At 57.5% G+C, this 25,184-nt stretch overlaps 1 protein-coding gene across 50 annotated transcripts in view; it reads right to left on the bottom strand.

Moving 5' to 3' along the window:
- The window catches only part of CELF4 (CUGBP Elav-like family member 4), a 270,758-nt gene that overhangs the window by 41,779 nt on the left and 203,795 nt on the right, over nucleotides 1–25,184 (bottom strand). For 27 of the 50 annotated variants that reach the window (XM_036323029.1, XM_036323012.1, XM_036323019.1 and 24 more), the window contains exon 3: nucleotides 18,139–18,217. In XM_036323029.1, the coding sequence (XP_036178922.1) occupies nucleotides 18,139–18,217 (79 nt within the window). The remainder of the gene's footprint in view (nucleotides 1–18,138; nucleotides 18,218–25,184) is intronic. The other 23 variants (XM_036323020.1, XM_036323025.1, XM_036323062.1 and 20 more) reach the window with 1 other exon arrangement.

The following is a 25,184-nucleotide window of genomic DNA, read 5'->3' as shown; positions in this document are numbered from 1 at the left end:
AGACGGCTGCCTCCCGCTCCCTCCCTCCCGTGTGCCACTTAATGTTTGCAGTTAAGTATTTACAGACATGTTCCCATGGCAACTAAGGCTTCAAAGTTACTCTCACAATTCTGTTTTCTCAAATGTGTTTCTCTGGTTGATTGCACAGAGTTTTCTGGAAGCTGGCCAGGCGGAGGGAGTCGCATTTCCAGCCCTGTGCAGTCCCTCACCCCTTCCCACCCCATCTCCTTCTAAACACCCCCTCCAGTAGCCCCTCCAACCTGGATGCATGGTCAGGTGTCCCAGGGCTCAGGGCTGGGAGCCCACCCCCTCCACCAGCTGGAGCTCCCAGTGTAATGGGTCCATTGCCAGCTGCCTGTCCACCAGGAAACCGCTCCCAGCTTTCCAGCCCTCTCCACAAGAAAGACCTGCGCACAGGGCCCGTCTGTGCTTCTGGAGGCTGCTCAGCTGGGGCCTCCCCCCTTCACCTCTGACCCCTGGCACCTGGCCCAGGGCTTGGGATCTGTAACCTTGGCATGGTAGACATTCACTGATTGCACCCCAGCTCCTTCATAGCACCACCCGGGGGGGGGGGGTCCCTGTTCTGTTCAACCATTCAGTTTCCCAGCCTCTGCTCTGGGCTAGGCACTGTGCAAGGTACCAAGACACAGAGAGGGACAGATACAGAGTCCCTGCCTGCACGGAGCTCCCCTTGAAGTGGGGAGAAGAGGATGGCAGGTCAGAAACGATCAGGTAGTGGTCTGTGCCATGAAAATGATAAAACAAGGTGGCCAATGGTGGAGCTGGGCTGCCTTAGTGGGCAAGTCAGGATAGGCCTGCGTGAGAGGGACGCCTAAGCTGAGACGTGGCGCATGGGGGAGAGGCGCTTTTGCAAAGGCCAAAGCAGGGAGGTTTGAAGAATAGCCACGAGCAAGGGGGCTACAGCAAGAGATTGTAGATGGGAGAGATGGAGAGATAGGGCGGCTGGAGGTGGAGTTGGATGCAGCAGGACAGGGTGGTGAGGACCTTGGAGCGAGAGGACCAGAGAGCTCTGCGTAGAGACAGGCTCTGATGCTGCCACTGTGTGGAGAATGGACTGTGGGGGACAGGAGGCGGTAGAGACATGGAAAGGAGGGGACATGGAGAGGGAGGAGACTCAGAGTGGGCGGGGGGTGGGGGGTGGTGGAGGAAAATTGCCCTGGCTAGAGCAGAGGGCCACTGCAGGGGCTCCCATAGGCCCCCGTGCCGCAGACTCTTGTCTCTGCCTGATTCTTTTTCTAAAATACCCAATGTGTATATATTTTGAGACAGTTGCTTTTTTAATAGTCGTCTGTATATTGTAATGTGTGTTCACCACCTGAACTCAAGCCTCCTTCTATCACCATTTATCCGCCCTTTACCCTCTTCTACTCCCCCCCCCCGGTACCCCCCCCCCCCCCGCTTCCCCTTAGTAATCACCATCCTGTTGTCTATGTCTATGAGGGGTTCTCTGCTGAATCCCTTCACCTTTGTCCCCACCCCAAAGCCCCTCCCCCAGGGCTAGCATTGGTCCCAGCACTGAGGCGTAAAGAGTGAGGGCTCCTGGAGGTGCCTCCCAGAAGAGCCCAGACGACAGGCACTCTCCCTCCATCCCTTGCACTGGGGGCTTCCGCATGCAAGGCAGGAGGTTGGACCAAATGACCAGATGGTTTCTCCCAGCTCAGCCTTGCCTGAGTCTCCCTCCCGGGTGGGAGGTGTGTTTCGGGAATGACATGCTCCTGCTCTGGGCCACCCCTCCTCCCAGCCATCACTCTCTGTCAGACCCTGCTAGGAGCGAGAAGTCGCTGACTCTGCTAATGGTTCATTGAGTGGCTGTATCTCTATTATAAATGATTTAAGTCGCTGGCATTTAATTGATATTATAAATATGATATTTATGACAGCATGGGAAATGATGCATACGCTGTTACTATACATTGTGGAGCATGTATATTTCTGGAGTGGCATGTCCTCCACCTTCCACCTTCTCCCTGCTTTGCTGGCCTTACACCACTGTCCAGACCCCCTGCCTGCTCCGGGCCTTGGCAAGCAAAGGAGGAGGTTGGTGTGAGAAGATGGACCTGCCCGGTCCTTCCACCCGGTTCTCCCAGGGTCCGGGAAGTAGAAGAGAATACGAAGGAATAAATGGGCCTGTTTCTGGAGAGGACCTGAGGGAAGGCGTGTGGGCTATGTCTACTCTCTGACCCTCAGGGAACTTATGACCTTATTGAGGAGTGTGCCCGTGCGCGCGCGCGCACACACACACACACACACACACACACACAACACATACACACACAACACATACAACACACACAAAGATTGTGCGGAAGCTGGGAGAGGGCAGGGATGGCTGATGCAGTCTGGGGAGACTTTCTGGAGGAGGGAGGCTTTGAGCTGGGCTTGAAGGCTAGGCAGGAGTTAGAGGAGGAATGAAGAAAGAAGGGACTGAGACCCAAGATCTCAGAGTCACATCTGGGTTCCAGTCCAGGCATTACCGTTTAATTTTTGTGTGACTGTGGGCAAGTAATTGAGCCCTTTTTGAACCTCAAGTCCCTCATTTGTAAAATGGGCATGTGATCTTACCAGTACAAGTAGTACCATCACCTCCTCTATTCTGGACACCATACTTCTCTTAAGACGGCCATAGCACAAGGTAATTGCATTAGAACTCTTCATACTGGCTATTCCCAAGTGACTCCGTGCCTGCCCTCTATTCATGATGGAGGAGATGGACAGCTGGGGCCAGATTGAGGGGACTCTTGAAAGGCAGTCAAAGGGAATAGGAAACAGGGAAACAGTCTAGATTTCTGAGCTTGAGAGCAGAGTATCAAGATAGTTTCAGGAATGCCCATCTAGTGGAGGTGGGTAGGGTATTGTTGTGGAAGGCGTTGGAAGTGGAGAGGGTGGCCAGGATGGTGGCTGGTGTCCTAGCCCATGCTGCTCTTTGCTCTGTCCCTCCAGCACCACATTCCCTGCAGAAGCCTCATCACTCCAGTCTGGTCTCACCCACCTGCCGCCATCTATCTTCCTATGGATGCCACCCTATTGCACCATCCCGCAGCCCCCTCAGCTGAGCTCTGGAAGCCCTTATCACCGCTACCCTCGCCCCCTCACACTATGAGCTCCTTTGTGGGAGGCCAAGGAGCTGCCACACCCAAACCTCAATCAAGGCAGGGCAGCAAGGGATCCTGGTCTCTATGGCTGAGGATAGGGATCATTCAAAACTATGGACAATCTAAAAACTCAGGTGATTCAAAGATCACCTGACTGTGTCCAAGCTGGACAGTACCCACATCAGTTTGGCTTTGGGATGTATGTTGACTTTCAGAGAGAACAAATCAGATGCTATGAGAATTTGGCCATTTTAGGGAAAGTCCCAAGAATACACTGGAAGAACTGTCTGATGCCCACTCGCCACTCCTTCCTGGATGGAGTTACCCACCTAATGCCCTTACCCCATCAGTACCCTCCCCCAAGCCTGCATCTACCCCTCCTGCTGCTGGAGGTGGCTAAGTCCCCAGTGCATGGTGAGGGTGCAGTTCCTATCATTAGCCACAGGTCATGAGTCCCCCAAAGTACCCCTCGTGGAAGGGGCCAGAAGGCCTTGCACTGCCTCTATCGTCTTGTCCTTGAGGCAAGCAGCCACTTCATGGTCACTCAGGTCAGCAGCCAGGGACAAGCCAGGCCTCTGGGAATCACCTTCCAAAGGGAGACAAACTGAACAAAAGGCAGGCTGCCCTGAGGTCATCTCTAGGGGAGGACACAGTCAGTAGCCACATGGGAAAGGGCTGAGGTGACGCTGGGTAGCACAGGACTCCCCAGCCCAAGTCCCCAGACGTGGTGAGGGAAGAGAGGGACATGACAGGTGGGAGGCATAGCAGGGTTTTCTAGAGGTTAAAGGGAGTCGGGGTGGGGGGGGCATGGCTGCAGCAATATCTGGGGAGTGCAGTGTGGCAGCAGGCTAGATCCTTCGGGAAAACCAGGGCGGAGGGGGGCGGTGGTAAAGGGGGGCAGCTGTGGGCAGGTGCAACTGCCTCTTCTCCCTCGTCATTCTCCTTCCTTCACTGTCACCGAGTGGTCAGAGGCAGCCAGGGGCGCAGACTGTCTGAGGGACAGGCACACCAGCCAGGTCAGGGCAAAGGGGCCCTGAGGTGGAGAAGTGGCGGAGCAGAGTGGGCGTGGGGCTCCACCCTGTAGGGTTTGGGGCCCCCAGAGGCTGCTGAGAAGGCCAGAAACTGAACACTGTGTGACAACGGAGGTCTGGGAAGAGGCAGCCAGGGAAGCAAAGCAGCGGGAGGACCCCGTGTCCACAGCACTTCCTCTGGCTCCTGCTGGTCAGCTGGGGTCAGAGCAGTGAAGGCTGGGGCTGGGGACAGAGGCTTGGGCAGGTGTGGGGAGCCCGAGGCCCCCAGGCACGGAGGCTATGAGGAAGGGCGGACCCTGCTCTGGCCCTGGGTGACCTCTGCCCCACCCAGCTGGGTCCCTTTCAAGGCACCACCTGGGCGGCTCAGCCCCTGTCACGGGGAGAGATTAACATTTGAAATCCATTCCCAGGGCCCTTCCTCCCTCCCCAACCCTCGCTCCCCCCAAAAAAGGAAAACAGTCGTTGAAATTGAAAAATGGTGCTCAGTGAAGGGTTTAAAGACATTTTGAATTTAAAATATATTTTAAAGGTCATTTTCAGCAGTAATTATGTTATAATGGCGGGGCTCTTAGCGAAGGCAGAGTCCCACAGTAATGTTAGACCAAATGGGAGGCGGTGCGGGCCTCGGTCTCCTGGAGCCTCAGAACGGGGAGGGGGCGGGGGGTGAGTAGAAGGGGAGCAGCACATTCTCCCGTTAGAGCCAGTGTCAGGGTCCCCCCTGGGTCCCCAGGAACAGGGCACCCCACAGTACACTTCGCTCCGGCACAGAGAGTCCTCAAGACCTCTTCTGGAGCCCGGCCCTGGGCTCTGGGGCCTCACAGAACCCTCCCATGGGGCAGAGATGGGCAGGTCTGGCCTCCTGCCTCTGGGACATCCTACCTTCCTTCCTCCCCCTCCCACCCACACACAGGTGCACCCTTTCTTCTGCTTCCGGACACCCACTCTGGGGCCCTCCTGGTGGCAGGCCAGCAGCCCGTCCCGGAGAGCCAGCTCCCTGCCCACAGCCCCTCCTGCCGGGCCTGGACTCACTGCTTCCTGAGCTGGGGCTGAACCTGCCAGGATCCTGCCTCTCTGCCCTTGACCATGACTGTGGCCTACATCTGGGGGAGCAGATTGAGAACAGGACCACACTGGCTACCTATTTACACCTCAGTGTTTTCTATGTGACATCCCATCGAACAAACCCACCCGCCCTGGCAGGCTCGCCCTCTTTTCTCCCTCGCAGAAAGTGCACCCCTTCTTTGCAGGAAGCCTCACTCACATACTTGCACAAGCTTGTTGGAAGCCACCCACTGCGTGAGCATCTACTGTTACTCAAACCCGGAATGTTCTAGAGGGCTGGCCAGGCCCCACGGGTGCCGTGAGAGGTCAGGCTGCGGGGAGAAATGGCAGAGGGCAGGGGGCAGTGGAGGAAGGAGTAGAAAGAGCTGGAGGAGGGCGCTAAAGTAACCTGGGAGGGCTTCATGCAGGAAGTGTGTGGTGCCTGAGCGCAAATCAACAAAAGAATGAACACCCAGGAGCTGTGAATAAAGAAATAAGCTGGGCATCGGCCTCTCCCAAGCGGAGGGCACTGCCAGCCCACCTGGGGAGAGGTGGGTTCAGCTTCCAGCTTCTGTAGGTCCGGATGCCAGCAGAGCCCCCGCAATCGGATGAGGGGTGCAGAAGGGGAGCCTGGGGGAGGGCACGTGTGAATCACCTAGAGGGGCTGACACGGTCCCGTGGAGCCATGGGGGGAAGTGGTCTCCGCTGGGAAGCGGGAGTCAGAGGGATGCGGTGAGGGGGTTGGAGAGGGGGGCGGTTGTAGCCCGGGACCCCTGGAGGCAGCCATAGGCTGGAGGGAGGCAGGAGGAGGGGAAGGGGCGAAATAGAAAAGTATCTGTGAGAAGCGCAGCGCCAGGCTACGGTGTTATTAACTAAAGCATCTTCTAATCTAAAACTTAGCCATTAATAACAAGCTGCCGCCACGTAGGGTAATTTATTCAAATTGTGGGTCTGGGATGGAGGAGCAGATGTTTCAGAGCTGCTGGTGTCACTTAGCGAGGAGGAGGGGGTGGCCTGCGCGTGCCCGGCGGGCAGGGTGGGGCCCTTCACCTGCCTTACATTCCAGGGAGGTGAGGACCTCGCCTCTCAATGCCGCTGGCCCCGGGGTCAGAGGGGTCAGGTGCAGGATGGCTGATTTAGTTCAACAAGAGCCAGATGGAAAACCAGCGTGAGGACAGGGCCCACCGCCTAGAATGTCGCTGCTCCTGTCTCACCCAGTTGAAATGCCACCTCTTACTCAAAGTCCTCCGTGGTTTCTCCAGATCCACAGACTGGTGCTGGGAATCAGAGGGGCCTGGGCTCCTTCTCAGATGCACCCACTGCCACCAATGGTGACCCCGGCAAGGATGCCTAAGTCAGGAGTGGGGTGAAGAGACACAGTGGCTCAGGGGAGGACCTGGCCCAGGCAGGGGGCCTTTAAGGTCAGTTGGTTTCCTGTCCTACAGCCTATGGCCCTCAGTTGTGGTTAACTTAGTGCTTTGATTCGAGGTCTTTTCCTGTCTCCTAACGGCTACATTGCCCCAGCCCCAGCCAGACGGTAAGCCCCCTGTGGCCAAGCATCATGTGGGTGTGCCCACATGTGCCGCGTGTGGAGTGCTCAGTCAACACTGAGGATGCCTGCGGCTATCTTCTCTCATGGCAAGGGGCCACAAAGCTCCCACGGGCCTCCCCTGGACTCTGGTGCCTCTCAGCCCAGTCCCCAGGGTTGTGGCCAAATCTGGGTTGGGTCCTAGTGGCGGTGAGAACTAGAGAGTCTGGCCACAGCTGCCCGGACAGAGACCAGGGAAGTCCATTGGCCCCTGGACTCTTGGGGAAACGGAACCTCTGTCGGCGAAGGCCCTCCTGCCTGATTCTGCCTTTTGGCGAAGCCAACCTCTCCCTTGGGAAGCCTTTTTGGCTCTAACCCATTCTCCTCCTGGGAGTGTCTGATGCTGGGGGGTGGGGAGGGGGCACTGCTCAGCTGATATCTTCAGGCTGAGTCTGAATCCCCACTGGTGTCTATATGGGGAACAGGGGCAGACACAGAGGGCCCCACAAATTCTGGGTGCTCTGGTTCATGATTTAAAGTATGTGGAAGGAGACTTTCTCCTCTTTTCTCAGTCTTGCAGATCTGAATGCCTGCTTATTGAGAAGGCTTAAAGTGGAGCTCAGCCCATCAAGGACGTTCTGTAACAGCCCCCTGCATGTCCGGCTTTATGCTTGGGTTCCTCGCCCATTGCCCACAAAAGGCCCCGGAGGCCCCTGGCGGCCGGTGCGGTGAGCTGCTGTGAGCTGCGGGTGGATACAAGGTGACACTCTGGAAATGTTCCAACTGGAGGCAGACACATCTCTCCCCACAGGCCCAGCCCGAATGGTGCCACCAGAATGTGATGAGAGATTGAGGAGGCCCTCTGTCCCCACAGCCCTGACCCAGGATGACGCCACTAAAGCGGCATTCTCTGAGGGGACGGTTGCCTAAGCAAATGCCGCCCTTGGCAAGACAGGATCCGGCGGCATTTATCAGATGCTGAAGGCCCAGGGACCAGAGGGGCCACCTGTGCCATCCCTGTGGCCTGGTCTGGGATGGCCCTGGATGTGAGGGCTGTCAGAAGCCTGGGGGCCACTCTGGGGGCCACCAATATCCCACCCCCAGGAGAGTGGAGGGGTAGGGGAGGGCTGTGATGGCAGGAGAGCGCTCCCTGGCCACCTGGCTGGGAGGTCAGTGGCAGCCGCCTGCCCTGTGCCTCGGCTCCTGGCAAATGGGACCTGTTCTGAGCTCAAGGTTCGTTTCTACTGAAGGAGAAAGCGCAGCCCCACACTCGCGGGCAATCAGCGCACTCCGTGATGAATGGGGCCTGTGTCACTCAGCGAAAATGAATATTTCTTTGCGATAATGGCCAGATGGTAGCAACTCTCCGATCCAAATTAAAACATGCATGATAAATGCCAGGAAAACAGAGGAAGACAAAACCCCAACCTGGAGTGAATTCTCTCTATAAATCTTCCCTCTGCGCCCCCTCCCCCCACCACTGCGGCCCTGCTAATAGCCATTAAATTATTAAGATGCACCGCAAGGAGAATGCCAATGTCAGGGGCACCCTCCCCGCTGCCCACCTCCGCCCCCTGCCTGTGGCCTGACTTTGAAGGGGTTGCAGGGGACACTAAAGAGGGGACTGCGTTTAGGCCGGTAGAGAGCCAGGGTGGTAGGGGAGGCTCCCACTTGGAGGGCCTGGGGCCAGGAGGCTCTGTGGAGGCCGGACATGTCTGCCCCAAGAAGGGCACAGTCTCTATGAAGAGATGAGGAACCAACACATGCTGTCTAACTTTGTGGCTCAGACGGAGAGCAGGAAGGGGTTCTGAGCTGGGAAGACCAATGAGGAAGCTCTGGAGACCACACCCCAGCAGGTGGACCCTGCCCAGGGCTCTGACCATGTGGAGCTGGGCGGCTAGGAAGGGTCCGGGAGGACCGCCAAGGGTGGGCTGTGCCTGGAAGTGGATGTGCGCTTGGAGAGACCTTGAAGGCAGCAGCAGTGCTGGGCAGGGCAGGGATGGCTTGGGGCTTTGTATTTCACGGTGACAAAAGGGTTCTTGAGCTCCTGGTTCAATTCCCAGGCCCTGTGCCCATTCTCGCACAGCGGGAGGTGCATAGATCTCTCCTTGGTCTCATGACACCTTGTCCAGTCCTCCCTGCAGGTGGCCAGCCCGCCCCGGCCCAGCCTCCATCGAACAGCCACCTCCCCATCCTCTCCAGGACTCCCCATCTTCTTCCAGAAAGCCCCCACCTCTGCGGCTGGGCATGCCTTGGAACCCTCTCCTGGGGCCAATGGTTTCCTCGCCTCCCCAGAGAGGCTCCATGCCAGTGATGGCAAACCTATGACACGTGTCAGAGGTGACACGCGAACTCATTTTTTTGGTTGATTTTTCTTTGTTAAATGCCATTTAAATATATAAAATAAATATCAAAAATATAAATCTTTGTTTTACTATGGTTGCAAATATCAAAAAATTTCTATATGTGACACGGCACCAGAGTTAAGTTAGGGTTTTTCAAAATGCTGACACACTGAGCTCAAAAGGTTCGCCATCACTGCTCTATGCCAACATCTCCCTGGCTTCTCAGCCCAACTCCTCGCCAACACGGAGCCTCCTCTGCAGGCCTTCCCTGTCTGCCCGGCCTGCTCAGCTCTGCCCTTTGCCAGCCGGGCTCACCGTCTCCACTGCTCGGTGGTGCTCCTGCAGCCATAACCTGGTCTCCCACCAGACTGGCAGCTGCTCTAGGACTAGAGCTCGGCAAGACTTCCTGGGACCCCCACAATCTCTTTCATGCGCAGCTCTCTGCAGATTTGAGCCACTTCCAATTGGCCATTTATGTCTCAGCCTAAGATCCCCTGACACCGGGGCTAGTTACCCAGTGCTGGGGTGTGGTGTCTGTGAGGTTGGGATTATGGGTCTGTCCCTGATATGCCGCCCCCCCCAAACACACACACACACACACACACACACACACACACACACACACACACCACCAACAACAACAACAACAACCCATGCTGGCTGCTAACCCCCAGCCTCTGCAAAGCCTTTCTCTGTGCCAGGCTCAGACCGACAGGGCTCTGAGCACCAGGTGGCTCTCCTCTGCTGGGCAGATGTGGAGTTTTCCACCTGCTCCTCCCCGCTGACCCTACACGCTCAGGTGGACCATGGACAGGCTCATCCTGCTGCGGACTGAGCCTGTGCCCAGGCAAGTCCAACCCCAGACCATCCTGAGTTCCCTATCCGCCCTCCTCCCCATTCTGATCCAGCCTTGTCTTTTGGGCATCTGATGGCAGTGCTGATAACGGGAGAACTTTCTGTGTGTCAGGATCCAGCACAGACCCGTGAGAAGGCAGGAAAGCACAGAGGTCAGCACAGAGAGGCTGAGGTGTGAAGGCTGACTACCCCCAGTGTGGTCTCCTCTCCTTTCCCCTTCCATCGAAAGGGGGTGCTGTTCGGTCAATCTTGCGGGGATGCTGCAGGGCTGAGGCGCTTGCTTGTACTGGAGGCTCTGGCTGATTCATGGGGGCAGGGAATGAGGCCCTACGGGCTCTATCTGTCTCCCTTCAGAGCCTTGGCTTGGGTTTAGCCACAGCATCTGCAGCATTGTCTGAATCCTGCGGGCACTGGACTGGGCTGGGTGGGAAAGGAGGCAGGACACGGCAGGCAGGGCACGGCTGACCAGGAAGGTGGGGGCAGGGCAGCTCCATAGAGAATATAGACTCTGGGACAGGCCTGGTGAACTTGGACTGAAGTGTGAGAATAGACAAGGTCCCCCGGACTCAGCCAGTGTGTGTGCGTAGGTGTACATGCCCTGGAATTTGAGGAGCAACGAGACCCACAATGCATCTAATCTGAGTCTTCCAGAAAGCGAACCTTCCTCTCCAGCCGAACCAACTCCTCTACATTATTTAAAGAATATGTCAGATGCCACATATTTGCCTTTCTCGTCTCTGTTTTCATGTCTTTGCCTGTGACCCTTCACCCAGGTGCCGCCCGTTGGTAACCCTGCCATTCCAATAATCAACTCCTCCAGGAAGCCTTCCTTGTCCCGCTGAATTCACATGCTCAATGCAGCTCTGGCCCTAGGCGGTACGACTTTCATTTGCACTCTGTTGGGCACACCTTGTCGGAGGTCCCCACCCCGTCCCCTCCTCTCTCCCCATGGACTGGACTCTAAGAATGAAATAACTGCGGCAGCTGTCAGCAGGGAGGGTTCCACAGTTGTTTCTCCTCCGGCAGCTCCAAAGGGGTGTCATCATCCCTTTGCAAGAGAGGTGGCAAGGCGTCACTGTGGAACAGACAGGATGCTCATAGAGCACCTGGGAGTGCCCAGCACGTCCCTGCTGGCCGGCTCCGGCTCCCTCCCCAATCTGGTTGAGTGTCCCTAGGCTACTGTTTCCGAAGTGCCACCCTTATCATGTCACCCCCTGCCCAGCATCTTAGAAGGCTTCCCTTTGCTTAAATGCCCCCACTTACAGCACCTTTTGGAAATCAGTGCTTCCATATCTTGCCCTCCCCACAAGGCAGACCTTCTGTTCCGGCCTCTTGGGACTCTCCAAACCCATTTTGACTCATCCCTTCCTTGCTCCAATCCTCTTCCTTCTGCAGGCCAAGCAGGTGGTCCCTGTTCTGATCTCTCTGGTTTGAGCTGTCTCCCCCTGCCTCCCCCTCCCCCTGCACAACCTCACGGCTTCCATGTTGCTATCAGGCTGTTGCGAGTGAGGCGAGCCAGGGACCAGGAGGGCCCTGGAGACACCTCGCCCTCCTCAGGCCTCAGTCACCACAGCACCCAGGACTGCCGCCCAGGAGGACCGCCTGTGACACGCTCTCTCATCTTGCCCATCCTCCTGCATGCCCACAGGGTGCCTGCCACAGGACGCCATGGGAGTGGCGATGGGGTGGGGGCCAGAGGGCCGTGGTCCCTTTCTCCATCATTCCTATTCCTGTCATCCGCTCCTTCAGCCTGGGCACACAGGAGGCAGCTTTCAAATATCATCCAGGAGCCCATTTGCAATGATTAACATCCCATTTCCCCTGAAACAATCCTTTGCTAAATTAGCCGGGGCCAGAGGGAATTTGGCAAGGAGCTGCGAGCCTCAACTTAACTTGCCGGATGGATTAAAAAAAAAGACCTCACAAACAAAATGCAGATCAATCAACACCCCTTCCCCCAGCGGAAAATGCAAAGTCCATTTAAACTCAGCAGGTTTGCAGTTAATTATAATTTCACACCTATGGCAGGAGTGATGAGGGACTCATGATGTGCCTGCCCCACTGGAGCCTCCCTGGGGACCCTTCCCACTGGCCACCGCCCTCCCCACAAAGACCTGTCTCTGAGCCGTTGCTATTTGCGTTTGGTTGTGTGAACTAGAGGGGCTGCATGGAGTTTTAACATTTCTTTTTCAAAGGGGCTTGGGAAGGGAAAGAGATAACGGTGTTTGTTGTTGTTTTGTTTTGCTTTTTGGGTTTAGGTGTGAAAGAACGGGGACTGTGGAGAATCAAGTCGGCAGGGGAACGGGCACCAGGATCTATTCTCGATCTATATCTCGGGAATCGACCATGGAAATGCTTAATCAAAAGTAGGAGGGACAGTGCTCAGGTATGTGGCAGGACTTCCTGGCCATCGAAGGAGCCAAGCCTTGGGGGGGGGGGCGGGGGGGCGGGGGGATTGGCCTGGTGATGGGCAGTCTAACCTTCAGCCCTTCCCCACGGCCCTGCCCGCCCCCCCGCCCCACACACACACCTGCTCCCTGCACACCAAGAAGGTCTGTGCTGTGCTGCCTGTCTGATATGAACTTCCCAAGCTGAATGGCTTTTCTTAAAGATCGGTCCCAAACACATAGGATTCAAGTACCAGTATGTTTAGATCTGCCAGGACATTGGCTGTGGGGCTTGCAGTTCAAGGGAAAATGTTGCCGCCTACAGCTTGAGAGATTCCGGTGGGAATATGGAAGGACAGGCTGAGGAGCGGGTCCCTGCGCTCTGAAGAAGAAGGCTGAGAGGCTGTGGAGTGGCTTTCCTTCTGGATTGTTTTTAGACGGGAGGGACTGGTTGAGAGTAGACTCCTGGGGAGGGTGGACAGGATGGCTCCGGGGCCTTCCCAGGCTGCTGGGGTGCCGTGTCCTGGTCACAGGGGCAGCTACCTGTGCCCCAGCCAAAGTTTGGCCAAGACCTCTTGCCCAAGGCCCTGGGCCTGGACATAGCTGTGGGGAGGGAGGACAGGGGTGTTGCTGTCTGATAAGAGTTGAAGATGTTACCCTGGCCGGCTTGGCTCAGTGGATAGAGCGTCAGCCTGCGGACTGGAGGGTCCCGGGTTCGATTCCAGCCAAGGGCACATGCCTGGGTTGCAGGCTCAGTCCCCAGTAGGGGGCGTGCAGGAGGCGGCCGATCAATGATTCACTCTCACCATTGATGTTTCTATCTCTCTCTCCTTCTCCCTTCCTCTCTGAAATCAATAAAGAAATATATTTTTTAAAAAAGAGTTGAAGATGTTGGGGTCTGTAAGGTCTGATCGGAGGTGAAGTGGAAATGTACCCTCCAACATACACATTCACATGGGCCCACAGTGGGGTGTCACCACGCCCAGCTTCCAGGGGCTTCTGTGGGGACACAGAGGGGGCGGGTGAAGGTGGGGAATTTTCTGCTCTGAGAGGCAGACTCCTTCCTCAGTCACTGGACCCCTTCTCAGCCCCGGATGGGACCCTGTGTTCATTCTGGGGTCTCTGAGAGGAGAGACTAGTGCGAGGTGGTTGGACTCCTGCTCTGGGACTCAACTGGCTGCTGACAAATGAGTCTGTTCTTTGGGGTTGAGCCTCTGCCCACCCACACCCCTGCCTGCCAGGGCCACCTCCTCCGGGGGTCCCACGGGGTGTTCACACCTGCCCTTCAAGGCTTTCCCCACACCGTCCCCACCCTCCTCCCTGCATGCATCTCGTCGAGAGGAATCTGCTTTTTAAACCGTAATTCCTACGGTCCCGGCATACTTTCAGATTGATCTTCAATGTGCCGTGGCCTTTAGCTTCATGTGTAGTGCACCCTCTCCCGCCTGGGCCTAAAGCTTCCTAGCGGGACCCTGGGGGTTCCTATTCACCCAGAAGCTTTTGTGAAATGAGGCATTTGTTGCCCCTTAAGAGAGGGAAATGGAAACTTCTGAATATTGAATTTTTATAAAGCAGGACCAGCTTACACACCCATTTCATCTAAATGCTCGCCCACTAAATTGCCTCCCTCGAATATGGAACTAAAAAGCTAGAACAGTCTAGAAGTGAGAGAGCCAGCATCTGGAGGCCAACAGGGTGGCCACAACGCTCCTAGGGCCTCAGGCCAGAGGTGGTGGGGGGGAACGGGAGGGGCAATACCCATCAGCTGGTCCCCCAGCAGCCCCTCAAAAGCCTCCCTGACAGTACATTGTCTGTGTCTGTTTTAAAATAAAATAATGCTCAGAGGAGAAATGAGGAACTTAATAGGATTTATAAAGCCGCAGGAACCAATGGGGCTGCAGATGGTGGAGGGGCTGGGAGCACAGAATCAGCCGCGGTTTATGGTGGGGAACGCGGCCTCGGGAGGGGCCCAGAGCGGCGTTCCCATGCACTGTGTCCGACCTCATTAGCCAGCCCAGCGGGACTGCAGCCACACAGTGCCGGCCACGGTGAGGGGCAGGCGCCCGGAGGTGCCGTTAAATGAACGGGGGAGCAGCGAAAGGCTGCAGGGACGCTGCTTGGCTGAATGACTGGGCCGCACTTGCCTTGGGGACCCACGTGGAAAGGACTGAGTCTCAGACTGTCGCACCTGCCTGGATCCTCCCATATGTCCTGGCCCTGCCCAGGTCCAGCCGGGAGACAGGAGGAGCCAGAGCTGGTGGGGAGGGCCCAGGTCCCCAGTTCCTGCCTCACATGTCCCAGCCCGGGCGACTCGAGTGTGTTGTGTGCCTGTGTGGCTTTCAGTTCTGGGTCCTGTGAAGGGGTGGGGGCCATGGTGGCTGACCTGGAAGACTGCGTCACTCCAGTGCCACCCCTGCCCCCTTCCAAGTGGGCAGCCCCTTGGCAAGCCAGAATCCCCTCCTTCCCAGGACTCTTTCCTAAACTATCGTGGTTTCTAACTTCTCCAACCCCTAAGCTAGCAATCTTGCTGCTTCTTCCCTGTCATTTCATGGTGATGAGATAAATCCTGGTGGCCCCAGTCTGTGCCCACCCCCAGCCACTGTGTGCCCATGCGGACATTTATTCCCACCTCACCAGGAGCTGTGTGAGATTGGGTGTCTGCCTTTGGCAGTGTGGGCATGAGCGTGTTGGTGAGGGTGAGGGTGTGAAAGGTGTTTATGCAAACTTAGCCGAGATGAGGCCCACCTTACTGTAGCTAAACCTTCTCCCTGCGAGGTGGTTACTGGGAAGAGGACAGGGTTGGTTTCTGATGGGGAGGGCGCCTTCTAGGGGTCAGGGCAGATAGATAGCACGGATCTGATGGTATGTGTCCGGATGGGGATGGGGGAAGGTGAGATCAGGTTGGTGTCTGCTACACCTGCTCAGGCCTCTACCATGCCTTCCTTCCTCTACTTGGCTGCTGACCTTTTTGGACCCTTGAGAAGGGTAGGCACACACCCCAGTCCCAGTCTTTTCCAGTTCAGCCAAATGGAGTCTGATTCCCTGAAGGAAGTCCCCACAACCTGGCCAGGGAGGATGGGGGGCTCAGACCTGCAGGACAGCACCCTGTGTGCACCCATCCAGAGTGCAACCGAGAGGTGGAAGGGCCCCTGCCGCTGTGGAGACCCAGTGCAGACGCTGACCATGAACCAGCTTGAGGGGAAGTATATTCCCTTCGGGAGGCAAAGGACACCACAGTGCACATCCTGGGGAGTGCCCTTGCCTCTGAGGTGGCCGGGCAGGGCATGCCCTCCGTCCTCCACTATGCACCCTCTCTGTCCCCAGCTACTTCACTCCCCTGGCTAGCACACTGGCTTGCCTACTTGGGTGTGAATCTGAGTTTAAAGACCACGTGCTCCCTCGAGCTCTGCAGCATTAACTGGGCGCTCCTGGTGGCTCCTGGTGGCTCCTCCTCTGGTTTTCTTTCCCCGCCTAGCTGCAGCCAGGCTCTTGGTGGTGGTGGCAGGAGCTGTGTCCTCTCTTCCTGACCAAGGACAGTACAGCCGGGGCACCCCCTCTCTGCCCTGTCCCCCCATCAGGATCAGTGGCTCCTGCTTCCGATGGAGACCTGTCCAACCCCTTGGAGTTGTGTTTAGGGCTCCATTTTCACGTGTGCTCACTGTCTTCTGCCAAGTCTACACCTTTTGGTCCAATTCCTTCCTCTTCCAGGAAGCCCTCCCTGCCTGCTCCAGGCCAACATGAGCTCTCTATTCTCTGGCCTCCTCCACTTTCTTCCAGGCCTCTCTCCTCCTGCTCCCTTTTCCTTCACCTTGCCCATAGCATTCCTCCTCCCACCCCCACCCCTGCCTCCCCACCCTTCTCCTGTCCCCACTCCTTTCATCTTTTTTTAATGCTCACCTCTCCCCCGGCCCCTCCACCCAGAAGAAGTATTTAATGGATATACTTTCGTTTTTTAAAAACTAGCTTGGTGATAGTGCTGACTCAGGATCACCTCCCTGTTTAATATTGAATATGCAATTAATAGATAGATGTTTGGGTTTGGCGCTGCTTTCCCCCTTCCACCGCGGGAAGAATAAAAGAGCTGATTAATCGGGTTTGGGGCAAGTGTCAGCGGCAGGAGATATATGGGAGAAAGGAGATGAGGTTAGCAACTTGGAGTCAGAGAGCTATTGCCTCGGAGGCAAGCGAAGGTTTGAGTTAGAGCTTGGCGCGGCCTTGCTGGGCAGAGGGGTGCCCGCCGCCCCGCTCCGGGCTCCGGTTCCAGAGACTGGCTGGACTTTGAGCTGTCTGCTCCGCACACAGGCACCCCCCGCTCCACCTCAGGGGCCTGCCTCCTGGGCTGACTTCTCCAGGTGTGGCGTCTCTCTCCTTCAGGCCACTGCCCCCAGGCCTGGCCTGCGCTGATCCTGGCTCCCCAGAGAGGGCGGCAGGTGGCACTTACTCTCCCTGCCAGCAGGAGGCGCTCTTTTTGTGGCCTCCCTGAGTCCCCTCAGGACAAGGATCTTGGCTCTGAATTTACAAGTAGCTTTTACCCATTTTACCGTTTGCTCTTAAATTGCTAGAAAATTTTGGGGGTGGGGAGGGAAGGGAAGGGAGAGAGAAATCCCTTATTACCTGCCCGACCATGCCCAGATGGGGATAAGCCGGGGGCAGGGGGGCCTGACCTGGCGTGGTGTGGGCATGGGTGCTTGGCAGAGGAAGCCGAGGGTCTGGCCTGGTTGAGCCTGTGTGCCCTGGAGGCCTCACAGGTGGAAGTCAGTTTCCTCTGTGAGAATGTGGCTGGGGTTTATGTGAGGCTGTGTCCTGCTCTGTTCCCTTTCAGACACCTCCTCCCTAAATCCAGCTCCAGGATCTTGCCCTCAGCAGCCCAACACCCCACAGGAAACAGTCCTATACCCCACAGGAAGCACCCCAACACCCCACGGGAAACAGTCCTATACTCCACGGGAAGCACCCCAACACCCCACAGGAAACAGTCCTATACCCCACAGGAAGCACCCCAACACCCCACGGGAAACAGTCCTATACTCCACGGGAAGCACCCCAACACCCCATGGGAAACAGTCCTATACCCCACGGGAAACAATCCTATACCCCATAGGAAGCACCCCAACACCCCACGGGAAACAGTCCTATACCCCACGGGAAGCACTCCAACATCCCACGGGAAACAATCCTATACCCCACAGGAAGCACCCCAACATCCCACAGGAAACAATCCTATACCCCACAGGAAGCACCCCAACACCCCACGGGAAACAGTCCTATATCCCACGGGAAGCACCCTAACACCCCACGGGAAACAGTCCTATACCCCACGGGAAACAATCCTATACCCCACAGGAAGCACCCCAACACCCCATGGGAAACAATCCTCTACCCCACAGGAAGCACCCCAACACCCCACGGGAAACAATCCTATACCCCACAGGAAGCACCCCAACACCTCACAGGAGCCTTCCTCAGATGTGCCCCCTCTAGCCTGAACCCTCCCGTGTCCCACCTCCATTGCCTACATCCTGGCCCAGCATCCTTTCAACGGGTCAAGTTCCATCACAGTGGGGTTTCCTTGGTGACAGGGAAGTGGGAGGAGCACGTTTTCCATGTCCTACAGGCAGCGGCAGAGTGTCCCGGACATCCTCATTGCTTGCTCCCTCATGGAAAGGACCGAACCCCACACTCGACAGACCCCAGTCACCCTTCTTCCTTTCACTGTCCCCGAGAGCTCCAAAACCCTGCCTGAGGGGGAGACAGGGCAGGTGGCAGGAGTCGCTGCATTGCTGCGTTGGGAGAGGGAGGCGGGAGGGGACGAGGGGGCAGAGACAAGTGGGCCCTCACGTGAAGGGGGCTGGCGCAGGCAGCTACTACCTCCTCGGCTCTCGCTGTCCGCAGGCTTCACCTGGATCGGCCGGTTCATCTGCAACAGAGCACAGGGGTCAGTGTTAGAGCACAGGGGTCAGTGTTAGAGTACAGGGGTCAGTGTTAGAGCAAGGGTCAGTGCTAGAGCACAGGGGTCAGTGTTAGAGCAAGGGTCAGTGCTAGAGCAGGGGCCAGTGTTAGAGCAGGGGTCAGTGCTAGAGCACAGGGGCCAGTGTTAGAGCAGGGGTCAGTTCTAGAGCAGGGGCCAGTGTTAGAGCAGGGGTCAGTGTTAGAGCACAGGGGCCAGTGTTAGAGCACAGGGGCCAGTGTTAGAGCACAGGGGTCAGTGTTAGAGCACAGGGGTCAGTGTTAGAGTACAGGGGTCAGTGTTAGAGCAAGGGTCAGTGCTAGAGCACAGGGGCCAGTGTTAGAGGAGGGGTCAGTTCTAGAGCAGGGGCCAGTGTTAGAGCACAGGGGCCAGTGTTAGAGCACAGGGGTCAGTTCTAGAGCAGGAGTCAGTGTTATAGCAGGGATCAGTGTTAGAGCATGAGTCAGTGTTAGAGCAGGAGTCAGTGTTAGAGCAGGAGTCAGTGTTATAGAAGGGATCAGTGTTAGAGCATGAGTCAGTGTTAGAGCAGGGGTCAGTGCTAGAGCAGGGGTCAGTGATAGAGCACAGGGTCCAGTTCTAGAGCAGGGTTCAGTGTTAGAGCAGGTGTCAGTGCTAGAGCAGGGGTCAGTGCTAGAGCACAGGGTCCAGTTCTAGAGCAGGGGTCAGTGTTAGAGCAGGGGTCAGTGCTAGAGCAGGGGTCAGTGTTAGAACAGGGGTCAGTGTTAGAGCAGGGGGCAGTGCTAGAGCAGGGGTCAGTGTTAGAGCAGGGGCCAGTGTTAGAGCACAGGGTCCAGTTCTAGAGCAGGGGTCAGTGTTAGAGCAGGGTCTAGTGTTAGAGCAGGGGCCAGTGTTAGAGCAGGGGTCAGTGATAGAGCAGGGGTCAGTGTTAGAGCAGGGGCCAGTGTTAGAGCACAGGGTCCAGTTCTAGAGCAGGGGTCAGTGCTAGAGCAGGGGTCAGTGCTAGAGCAGGGGTCAGTGTTAGAGCAGGGGCCAGTGTTAGAGCACAGGGTCCAGTTCTAGAGCAGGGGTCAGTGTTAGAGCAGGGTCTAGTGTTAGAGCAGGGGCCAGTGTTAGAGCAGGGGTCAGTGCTAGAGCAGGGGTCAGTGTTAGAGCAGGGGTCAGTGTTAGAGCACAGGGGTCAGTGTTAGAGCACAGGGGTCAGTGTTAGAGCAGGGGCCAGTGTTAGAGCACAGGGGCCAGTGTTAGAGCACAGGGGCCAGTGTTAGAGCACAGGGGCCAGTGCTAGAGCACAGGGGCCAGTGTTAGAGCACAGGGGTCAGTGCTAGAGCAGGGGCCAGTGTTAGAGCAGGGGTCAGTGCTAGAGCAGGCGAGGGTGGGAGGCAGACAGCCCACCTGGGCGCACAGGTGCCTAGGCACACAGACCACACCGGCTGGTCGCATGAGCAGACACCCACACAGCTGAAAACCTGCAGGTCCTCTCTAAAGCCCCACCCACTTCCCTTCCCTGTGCAGCCCTCAGGGCCCTGTGTTTGCAGGAGGGTTTCTCTGGACCGGGGACCGCGTTGTCCCTGTCCCAGTTTTGAGCAGCTCGGAAGTGTCCCCACAGCACATCTGGTACACCACTGGCTCTGCCCAAACACCTGGTACACCACTGGCTCTGCCCAAACACTTGGTACACCTTTGGCTCTGCCCAAACAAGCTGGCCTCTGGCTGAAGACTGCCCCCCTCCAGGCTGGGGCATGGCAGCGAGTTGCACCTCACCCTATGCCATCTCAGAGACGCGAGCTGTGGGTGCCAGGGTGCCTGAGCTTCTGGGCCCCCCGGCTCCTAGTTGGTGTAGAGCTCAGGGCTGGGGCTCCTGACTGCGGCCAGGGCTGCCCCTTGGAAGTGTGTGTGTGGAGTTGGCACAGTTACTCGACTCACGGGGTGTGTGGGTGCCAGGAGGACACCAGGGCACCGCCTGACTCCCAGGCTCCAGGCCACCTGCCTCTCTCCGGATCTGTTTCTGTGCCCGTTCAGGCCACTAGGGGTCTCTGAACTCCAAGCATCCCAGCTCCGCAGCCTGTCCCATCCTCCCTGATGCAGGAGGCGCCTGGTGGACTCTGCAGCCTAAAGTCCCAAGATGTTCCAAGCAATAGACAGCAGGGGTCACGCAAATGGACTGCACTTTATGTCTTTGCCAGAGCTTCTGCCTGCCACGCACCCCTCATTCCTCATCACGTTTGCACATCTCTCTCAACAAACCTTGAAAGGCAGGCAGGGTTGGCATGAACACCCCCATTTTATAGATGGGGAAGCGGAGGCAGGGCCACCAGGGGCAGATGGGCCCGGGAACCTGGGTTGCCACGGCTATTATGGAGCTTCTGTCCTGCACCAGCTGACTTTTTGTGGCCAACTGCCCTTGTGTCCGGAGACCGGGCTAGCCAGTCACAAGCTCCCCCGGGCTTCTGGTCTCTGATTCGAAGTGAGTTTTGGCTGCGTCAAGACAGCTGGGTAGGGGAGGCGGGTGCCGTGAGTCAGCAAGGTGACAACAAGGAAGGGCAGACTCACCGCCAGGAAGGACAGAGCAGAAGGCAGGGCAGGAGACAGAGCAAGAGGCCAGCTGGCCAGGGGCACAAGACAGGACACTGGGGCCGACCCACTGTGAGGGGTCAGGGGCCACTGTTTGCCCCTGGTCCCCGCTCGGCCCCGTGTGGAGTGAGGGGGAGAACGGTGCTGTGCATGGAAGCTCCCCCAGCACAGGAACTGCCACGTGTGGGGGTGCCTGTCACAGGGAGAAGGAAGGAAGAGGACTCAGTGAAGTCCCGGCTCCACTTAGGGTTCCCTGGCTTCCCCGTAAACCACCTCCATTCCAGTGTTTGAGTGAAGGGTCCAGAAGGCTGAGCAGGTGTCCTGGTCTCCCGCCCAGCACTTCCTGGGACTCGGCACCCAGCTCTCTCCTAGACCGAACCTCCCTCCTAGACCGTCCCTCCCTCCTAGACCGTCCCTCCCTCCTAGACCATCGCCCCCTCCTAGTCTCCCCCAAACTTGCAATATTCTCCTGCAGAAAATTCCTGCAACTGACCAGGCCCCAGTCCCGGCCGCTGTCTTCTCTTGGGCATGTTTCTCTAGTTCTCATGCTTATGTAATGACTATCCGTCCCTGAGGTAGGGAGTGTTATCTCTCTCCTGCCGACAAGGAGCCAGAGCTCCGAGAAGCAGCGGACCTGGGGTTCGGCCGGGATGGGCAGGCACAGGGCTAACAACACAGTGGTGGGCCCTCCTGCCCCTGTTATCTCATCTCCCCCAGCTACTCTGGGAGGAAGCCCGTGAGGACATGCCTGTTTGGCAAGGGGAGCTGGGGTCCAGGTTCCCTGGGCCATCAAACCAAATGCAACCTCTTCAGCCGGGCCCCTCTGACCCCGTGTATCACTCCATTCCCGACACCCCAGCCCCTTCCTCTCCCAAGTCCGTGCCCTGGACTTGCAAGCTCCTCTCCCCAGCCCCAGTGGCCTCCTCCTCTGACCATGATGCCTTCCTGGTACCCCGGAGAACAGGTTCCCGCAGACATTCTCCCCTTTCCATAGAGAAGGTAGTCAAGGCTAGGAGGTGAGTGGCCGGAGCAGGGACTCAGGTCCCGCCTGGGGTACACAGCACTGCTCCATCCACAGGGACACAGCTGACTGTTACACTGATGATATTGTTGGATTGTCATCACTTCCCCTATGATGCATGCAATGGAATTGTCCTAACTCTAAGCGAGGAAATGGAGTTTCAAAGAGGTTAAGAAACGAGCCCGAGGTCACACAGGTGGCAAGCGGCGACATCAAGAGGACGCTGACTACACGGAGCTGCTGGGAAGCAGGCGTGATGGGCTTGGGGATGGTCCGGGAAAGGTCAGAGCAGAAGAGGGGAGAGCAGGGGGCCAGGTGGGGGGCTCAGCTTCCCCAGCAAGAAGGGAGAGGAAAGTCTATGTGAGGCGGGGCGGTTAGAGGTGCAGGAACGAGACCCAGCTGGGCTCTGCCACTGTGCAGATGGGGGAAGGAGGGAGGCCATGGAGGAGACTCCGTGCCCGGGGCCTGTGTGTGCCAGGCTGACCCCGTGCTTAGGGGGGATGTCAGGAGGAAGGGCAGGGACTGGGAAGACTCCTCCTCGGGTATCTTGCCTCTGGCCCATGGCCAGTCTTCTCTATGTGGGTCCGAGAGCAGTCGGGGTGAGTCCTGTGGATCAACAAGGGCTGGAAGGGCTACCTCTGATAAGATGGGGCCCATTTTCCATGGAACACTAAACAAGGCAAGTGGAATCTGCCCGTGCATGGAACCTTCCACCTGAGGGCGGGGGAAAGCCAGCCAGCCACCGTCCCACTGTTCTCCGTGAATGCTCTGCACCAGGCTTCCCAACTCAGCCTCCCACCCCAGGGAACTCTGACCGGCCAGCCCAGGACCATGCTCCCAGACCTCCACCACTGCTCGGCTCACACGCAGGCCCTGCTGCTTCTCTCTGACTGTGGGCTTCCTGGTCTCATCCAGCCTCCCACCTGCCCTCAGCCCCGGGCAGAGCACCCATGGTGTGACCCAAACAGACTGCTGGAGCAGAATTGAATTGTTTCCTATGGACCTGTGACTCCTGCATCATTTTTCATGTCCCATTATGATCTAGAGATGGTCAGCGCCCAGATAGTCTCTTCAGGGCTGTCAGAGAGGTGCCAGGTAGAGGGAGAGATAAAATACGGCCCCGCACGCTTTCTTAATTCCCAGCAGAAATAAAGTGTCTGGCGCAGTTGGGAGACTTCTCAGCCGGAGCAGGCTCTGGGCAGGTGCTCTGGGCCGGAAGGAGAGCGTCCTTCCCTGGCCCAGACGCTGGCCCTGTCCAGCCTCGCGAGGCCTGGTTTCACCCTGAGGAGGAAGGTGTGCGCAGAGGGAGCCATCCTGGGAGAGGAGACCCAGTGAGGAAGGGACGCTGATAAAGAGGGGAGGAGGGTGGGAAGGGCTCCTGCACCTCCTCGTCCTTCTTCTAACCTTGCACCTTAGCAGCACGGTCTCAGCCTCAGGACCTCCTGCCACACAGGCCCCAGGTGAACGCTGCATCCCTTTCAGGTGAACACCGCACTTTGAAGGCACCGGAGCCCGCCCCATGGTGCTTTTCCTCTCCCCCATCTCTTGCTCCTCTGTCCCGTATCCCCCTCGGCCACTGTACATCCTTCCAGGAGGGCCTGGGGCTGGGGGCTGGTGAGAGGCGGGCTGCGGTGTGATGCCTTTTATTTTGTGTGATGGCCTTTTTGCTGGGGCACTGTCCCTGCTGATTCCCTTCCTGAGGTGTCATCAGCATCCCATGTAGCCTCCAGGTGCCGGGGCCACTTCCCTGGGTCAGAACAGCTCCCTGAAGCTGCCCTGCAGGCTCCTGGGGCCAGGCCTCTGGGGACACATCAGTAACTCTTGTCCACTGTGTTTCTGCTTCCAGCCCGAGGCCCCCTCATGGGGAGCCAGCGGTCCTGGCCCAGAATTTGGGACCCTCCCTGCTCCGAAGCGCAGCAGAGGGCTGCGGGTGGATGGCTCCTCCCCTCCCAGGCCCCTTCTCTGCCTCCCATCCCCCTCCCCATCTCTGCCACTTTTTGCATCAACACATATCCATGCATTAAACAAGACATTCCATTAATTTCTTCATCATCATAACTTAAGCTGGGACATACCCTTTAAATATTCATTCAGCTATGAAAACTGGGCATTAAAATTTTAATAATGTCAAGCTCATTTGAACCGGGCTCCTTGGGGACGATTACACTACAGTTAGAATAAATATGATGATTGAGCTGGTCCAGCGGCTCCACCTGTCCGTGCAGCTCGGCTCCCCGCGGAGCAGGAGGCCCGTGGCTGGTGGGCAGGCAGACAGACTGACAGACAGATTTGGTTTCTTCTCTCCCTCCCACAACCCCTCCCTCCTGTCTGTTCTCAGTCAGCCCGATCTCCCTCCCACAGGTGTCTGCAGGCCTCTGCGGCCCGCTGTGAGCCAGGTGCAGGAGCGGCCCGACCCCATCGGGGAAGACGGCCCCGATTAACCTGCAGTTCCAGTCACTCCTTTCCTCTGTCCTCCTGGTACAGCCTGGGCTGTGCGCCCGGGCTTGGTCCTCTGTGGGAGCCATTTCCCTGTCGGTGTCTCCTCTCCCCCATCTGTCAGTGCGGCTCCCCGAGGCTGGAATGAGGACCCCACCAGAGCAGGGCTGGCCTGCAGAGGGGTCCCTGGTGCCTGAGAGCCCAGGTGTATCCAGTCACCAGATCGGGAAGGGACTGTCTTCGCCGGGCTGGTCTTCTGCTGCTGCCACCTTCCTGAGGGTGGGGGCTGGCCACTGCTCCATCCCTCCGCTGACACCCACCGAGGCCATCGCTGGCGAGAACTCTGGGAACGTCCCCTCACATGAACTTGCCCCTGCTTCGTTGGGCAGCCCTGACGACCTAGGAATCATCTGGGGCCTCCTCCACCTGTCTCCTTACCCACTGGAGCCCTCTGCTTACATGGGGCCCCACAGCTGTCTCAGAAATAAGGAGCTGGAAAACCCCGTCCTCCTCCCCACCCTCCCAAACCCTGCCCCTCCTGGTTCTCACCCAGCCCCTGCTCACATTGGCCTGCATATCTCTCTCTCTCTCTCTCTCTCTCTCTCTCTCTCTCTCTCTCTCTCTCTCCCCCCCTCTCCTCCCTTTGCCATATGTGTGGGGTGTACACGCACACACATGTGCATGCTTAAATAGTACAGGTGTGACATCACAGTCATCTTAAAAGAATTCATGTAGGCTGGGCGTTAAAGGGGACCCGGGAGGAAAGTCGTGCGCTGTCTGCTGCTTAGTAAGTAGGCCCTCAACAAAGTCCACCTCCACACTGCTTCCCACTGTGTGTCCCAGGCCTCAGGAGGTCTGGGCCAGCTCTGCACAGCGCTGGGTGGGGGTTAGGGTGGTGGTGGTTGTGGGGGTGCAGCCAGAGCACTG

This window comes from Myotis myotis, unplaced genomic scaffold, assembly GCF_014108235.1.
Source record: "Myotis myotis isolate mMyoMyo1 unplaced genomic scaffold, mMyoMyo1.p scaffold_m19_p_9, whole genome shotgun sequence".
Classification (NCBI taxonomy): Eukaryota; Metazoa; Chordata; class Mammalia; order Chiroptera; family Vespertilionidae; genus Myotis; species Myotis myotis.
Note: the sequence above shows the minus strand (reverse complement) of the source record. Positions and strands in the feature narration are given on the sequence as shown.